This window comes from Medicago truncatula, chromosome 4 (assembly GCF_003473485.1).
Source record: "Medicago truncatula cultivar Jemalong A17 chromosome 4, MtrunA17r5.0-ANR, whole genome shotgun sequence".
NCBI lineage: Eukaryota > Viridiplantae > Streptophyta > Magnoliopsida > Fabales > Fabaceae > Medicago > Medicago truncatula.
Genome location: NC_053045.1, coordinates 6,460,722 through 6,466,721, shown reverse-complemented (window position 1 = coordinate 6,466,721; position 6,000 = coordinate 6,460,722). Strand labels below are relative to the sequence as shown.

Genomic DNA, 6,000 nt, shown 5'->3' with positions numbered 1-6,000 from the left:
AGCTGTGATGCCATAGCCCGTACCATAGGCGACAAATTGGCGCAAAGGTTGTGTCATTGAAGACTAGATTCTATAGCAATATCGTTATTCGTATAGAAAGAAAAAAGAATTCTCCCATACCAATTAAGTATCACAGCGTAATCGAAAGAAGAGGAATATCCAATATCTGTGTTCAAAACATACATAGACAACTGATCTCTAAACATGGTTATAAAATCAGTCACTCAATTTATTCTCATCTATTTCTAGATCTATAGATATGTGTCACTTTTTAAGTAATTAACTTGTATTACAATATACCATGGCATTCTCTAGCACCACCCCGACGCCTCGGAGCAACACCATCCACCTCCATTTGTTGGGTACGCTCTCTCCTACGGAAAGCATGTCCTGCCACCCTTACGTGCTAAGTAGAGGATAAACACGCACACAACACAATCAACACAAAACAATACAAAACAGATGATCAAAACATATTCTGGGTGTTTCCGGAATTTATTTTCCGAACTACATCAATCCAGTTCGGAAAACGAATTTCGGATTGCTTCAGTACAGAGCAAAGAAAAACAGAACAAATTACTTGCATACAGAAATCAAAATAACCCCTCCATGTGATGTTTGTCAAGGATTGAAATGCGGTCCGTTTGAGCAAGATTTCACCGATTTTGGTTGGATTTTTGCAGTTCGGATTTTGGGATTAAAGGAAGAGAGAGAGTAAGTAAAAAGTGAAACGGTAAAAATGGGGGGTGAGCGCCCTTTTATACTTCGAATGCATTAGAATATGTAATTCGAACCAAATGTTAATTGTTCGAATTTTGTTTTTCCAGAGGGCAATTTAATAATTTTTGCAAGGCGCGTGAGAAGGGCATAAGCTGAAAAAGTAATAATAAAAAAATAAATAAAGCAAATTCATCTTACACATTTCTCAATTTCAAAGTTTTACTACAACCCTAATGGCTTCTGAAGAAGAGCCAAAAACGATTCCACTGAAAATCTTAGTAGACAGAGAAAACAATAAAGTTGTCGCTGTAGAATCAACCAAAGACTTCGTTGACACTCTCTTCAGCTTCCTTTCTCTTCCACTCGCCACCATCATTCGCCTCTTAACTACAAACAACGATGATCAACAACAACAACAACAACAAGAATCCTCAGAATCGTCATCATTCCTCGGAAGCATCAAAAACCTCTATGAAAGCGTACAGACCCTCACTCCAAATGATATTTGGAACCCTGTCTGCAAACAAATGTTGTTGAATCCGAAGAATCCATGTGAATCATTATGCAAAAAGCTTTTCTTGAACATTGATGATACTGAATGGTCAAGTAAGATTTTTGTGTGTGATGCTTGTAACAAGTTTACAACTTTTCAGAATCTTGATTGTACTTGTGGAAAACCCACTAATAAACAGCCTAATAGTTTGGATTCTGAGGGACAGGGGAATAGTGGTGGTATTGCTGATGCTTTAAATGGGGTTTTTGTTAAGGACAATGGGTCGTTGTTTTTGGTGTATGATGATTTGAAGATTGTGCCTAGTTCTTTGGTGAGTTCCATGCAGATGTTGATGGAATTGGGGTATTCTGATTTGAGTCAATTAGAGGAAGTTACTCACAACATTGGAAAACAGGAGGTACTGGTGTTGTGTTTTACAATGTGTATTTTTATGTCATGTTACTCTGTTGCACCGACACTTATGATTGAAGGTGTGTCCAGGTGTCCGACACGTGATGTGTCTGACATGACACTTATGATTGCATTGAATTATGTTATTTTCTTGGAATTTTACTGGCGTCGACATGTCAGTGTCGTGTCTGGTGTCAGTGTCCGTGTTTCATAACATGTTAGTTTGTAAACCTTGGAGTGTGCAAGCTTGGGAGTTGGGACCTTGGAGTGTGCTCCTCTCAAGGTCTCACATTCGAATCCTCCTTGTGCCAATTTTTGTGGGCTAGTCTGTACAGCTCTGGCTTTAATTGGAGCCCCACGAGTGCACGGGGGTTGGTCTCCCAAATTAATAGGTCCTTGAACCAGATACTGAGTTTTAATAAAAAAATATTTGTAGAGTAAGAAAAATTCGAAAGAATATTTGACACTGTGAATCATTGTTTCAAAATGTGGTCACGGCTGGTTATGATGCGAACCTTGATATTATAGTAAAATGGGGGTAATTGTGGTCGATGCAACCGCAATTCCAGTTGCGATGTCGTTGCAGAGACCTCTAAAACCTTTATATTAAGGATGCAATTTTGAAGTATGTTGTGAATCGTCGGTCGTTTCAGTCTAGGGTTATCTAGAACTCAAGTATTAACTGTTAGCAGTTTAGTTTAGTGTTAGTTAGAACACACTCAACAAAATAACTAATGAATAATGGTTTTGAGATCTTTTCTGAATTTTTCTTGTTTCACAGACAAGTTAACATTGTCCTGTAATTTGAGGTATTGAATTGGTGATTCACTTTTTTTACTTTTTGAACTTGCATTGGATGTTTAGATTGTTCTTGAATTATGAACCTTAACTTTATAACTTGATGTTTTTAAGGTAGTTTGTATTTGGAATAGCGTCTGTTAAGAACCATATAGGAGAGCATTCATTAAGGTCTATGTGAGAAAGAGTAGAAAGGAAAGTAAGGAGGGAAATAGAGTTGTAAACTGATATAGTTGTAAACTGACAGAGAAACAGAATGTAGTAGGAGGAAATAAGGGTGTTGCACAGCTAAGTGAGAACTGGGAGAGTTTTGGGGCACTTTTGAATTAGCCTAGAGTTTATCACTCTCTATTTCTCTGATCCTATTGATCCAGAGGGTTGATCCTAATTTTTTTTTTCCCCATCAATTCCTATTGCAATTACCCTTAAATGTCTTATACTCTATTAGAACCTTAAAGGGAATAAGTTGGGTAAAAGAGAAGATGGTTTTTACTGATTGAATAAAATTGGACAAAACCAAAGAGAGAGGTTTATCCTTCAAGGGCTCCTGCTTGCACATGACTCTCTCTGTTTGATCGATGCCAACAAATCTGAACGGTGTCTCTGCCCTTACATCCCTTATTTAGTTATCAAACTATTACACTCTAACTGACAAACTAATTTCTCAAATTGTTCCTAACTGATATCATAAGCTGGGTGATATATTGGTTAACCTTCCACCATTGTCACACTCATTATTCTGATAAATATTGAATTTCAAGTGTTCAACACAAGCAGGTTGCACCTTATCTTCATTTACCTCATCCTTATTTATGCTTCCACATAAAGTTTATTGGTGTACCATAAATCAAAAGGGCAAACATTACTTAATAAACATTCGTAATGTTATGATGGTTTACTTAGTGGCTAGTTGTTGCACTTAAATTACGGACACACTATAAATCTTGAGTTAGAAATTAGTACTCCAAATATTCATTCCAATATTGCTCTTCGTAACAAGTTCGTAAGTATTTCTTTTGAATGTAACAACTAACAACTTTTATTGTTTTTGCTGCTGTGTGATCAAGTAGAACATGCTGAAATGTGTTTGTCGTTGCACCCAAGAGCTTCTGACTCATGTCACCTTTACCACTCATCAGAGTTGCATTGTGTATCTCAACTAATTTGAGTTAAGAGTTAAAGGTGTTGAAATAGTTAAGAGAAAAATACTAACATAACAATTAATCAATATACTAATATTTCCCTATCCAAAACACACACACTGTTATTGTTACCGTTTGGTTTAATATCTTGTATTTCTGTTATGTAATGTGAATTTGTTAGTGAAATATTTTAAAAGAATGTTATATTGGGGTCATTTGTATGTATGTTATCTTGGATAAAAGTGTTTTCCCTGTCCTTTTGATGTACAGATGCTGAACCTCCTCAAGTACACCTTAACCTCTCATGAGCCTCTGACAAATACAATTTTGAAAAGCAGCTCCAAGAACAAAGACAACCCGCCCAACCAGTTTGCATCAGCAGTCAAAGTAAAAACTTGCACCCGCGACATTAAAATGGACGTTAAGCTAGTGCGAAGTAAATCTCAGAAAAAGATAATCTGTGCAGAAGCCAGTGGAAACTTTGTTGACTTCATGTTTAGCTTCCTTACAATACCATTAGGGTCCATTGTAAAGGTCTTGGATGGTAACTCTTTTGTTGGATGTGTTGATAATTTGTACAAGAGTGTAGAGAGCTTGGACTCTTCGTGGTGTACAAACTCGCGCTCCATGTTACTCAATCCTGGTGTTGCACCACACTTTGGTTGTCCAAACCAGCCCCTCAACATTCCTCATGTACAACCACCCCTCACTACATATTATTATGGTACAGGAACACCAAAGCAAGAGTATAATTGTCATTATGGTTATCAAACGGTAGAGTTAACGATAGAGGGAGGAGTGATTTCTAAGTCGCATGGATTGATTTATAAAGCAAAAGCCTTGACTGAAATGGACCCAAGATCCCCCAACAAATCAAAAAAAGATGTGGTGGGATTTGTGAAGAGACCGGCATTATATAGTGTAGGAGATGATCTAAAAGTAAAACCTTTTTCTGCTAATTCTTGCCTTTCATATTTGAAAGAATTGAGCTTTCCCCTTGTTGATCTTGAAGTGAATGTGATAAGCATTGGTGAAGCTGAGGTAAAGTGACTACTATTACTAAACTTCATTTTTTTTTTCTTTTCCTTTTGTTTATTTGTTGTTCTATGTTTTTAGCCTTTTTGATCCCCCTCCGGTGTGGTCTATGAAAACATTAGAGAAGTATTGGTGTCTGACACGTATGTGATACTGATACGCATCTGATACCCCCAATACCTTTCCATATGTATCCAATAATTTTATTAATTTTTATGAAAATATTTTCATTGATATTTCTCAAATACATTTTCAATACTTCTTACCAACTAAAGACACAGTTGTCTTCCAGATACACTACATTTTTTATATGCTTTACTAACTAAAGAGACGTAATTTTGTGATTTTTGGATCACATTCTTTGTAGAAATAATATGTTTAGATATAGGTTGGGTGGGGGAATTATATATGTAATTATGCTTACATGTTATGATTTCAAGTACTTTTTTGTAAATTGCGATTGCAATAATATCTTTATAAACGTTTTCGAATGCTATACATATCTTGGTTTTGTCGTATCCTCATATCTGTGTCATGTTGAATTCATATCATACCGTGTATCCAGGATTCTTACCTCTTGATTTGCAATTTGCAGGCTTTGAGCCTCCTTGCAGCTTCCTTGACATCAAAATTTACACTGACTAGTGGACTGAAAGAATTTTTTAATGAGCAAAAACAAGATTCAAATTTGACCTCAAAGTGTGTTCAAACTAGTAGGCTTGATAAAGTTGCAAAGAAGCCTAAACTAGAAGACTGAGTTATTATACAGTTGCAGTTTCATTTCAACCTTTATTTTGAACAATAGATAGAAGATTTTGTACCTTACTAGTTTTTTGGTTTGTCTGTTCAGTTTTATGGACTCGGTGGTTAAATAGTTCATAAGTACAACTATATAATAGTCAATATGAGTAGCACTTTTGTTGGGTGTTATTGCTATCATTCCTCAAGTCGAGGATTGCTAGGGACATTCTCTTTTCAACACTCTCTTTAACACTCATTCTCTTATTGGATAAAACTAATGTATGACTCACCACTTTAAGTGGAACCCATTTCCAATGTGTGAGACCCACCATGATTTAAGTCAATTAGAAAGTGAATGTTGGAGAGAGTGTTGAAAAGAGACTGTTGCTAGCACTACTTGTTATCTAAAACAATATTGTTGACGCGATTTAGGGCTCGTTTGTTTTGGATTTTTTGAAGAAAAAAATTAACCAAAAAAATCCCTGCATGTGCATGCCCTTACAACCATGTTATTTTCTCATTTTAGTTTCTATTTGCAGGAATCACTTGCTTATTACACAGTTACTGGAACATACTTTGTGTGAGTGAAGCCGATATATAAATGTGTGTAGTGCTCAGCAGTGGATTGAACTCCTCCAAAAGATTGTGCTACACAATTCT

At 36.1% G+C, this 6,000-nt stretch overlaps 1 protein-coding gene across 1 annotated transcript; it reads left to right on the top strand.

Annotated features, from left to right (window-relative positions):
* The first annotated feature begins 927 nt into the window (after window positions 1-927).
* LOC11413077 (uncharacterized) lies at window positions 928-5,655 on the top strand. The gene is made up of 3 exons (XM_024782302.2): window positions 928-1,631; window positions 3,835-4,605; window positions 5,195-5,655. The coding sequence occupies exons 1-3, from the start codon at window positions 954-956 to the stop codon at window positions 5,354-5,356; spliced, it is 1,611 nt and encodes a 536-aa protein (XP_024638070.2). The 5' UTR covers window positions 928-953; the 3' UTR covers window positions 5,357-5,655.
* The last annotated feature ends 345 nt before the right edge of the window (window positions 5,656-6,000 follow it).

Excerpts from the sequence above, each read along its gene's own strand:
- LOC11413077 (XM_024782302.2), top strand. The coding sequence starts at position 954 with ATGGCTTCTGAAGAAGAGCCAAAAACGATTCCACTGAAAATCTTAGTA. Across the intron at positions 1,632-3,834 it reads ACAACATTGGAAAACAGGAG|ATGCTGAACCTCCTCAAGTA; the intron begins GTACTGGTGTTG and ends TTTGATGTACAG. Across the intron at positions 4,606-5,194 it reads TAAGCATTGGTGAAGCTGAG|GCTTTGAGCCTCCTTGCAGC; the intron begins GTAAAGTGACTA and ends TGCAATTTGCAG.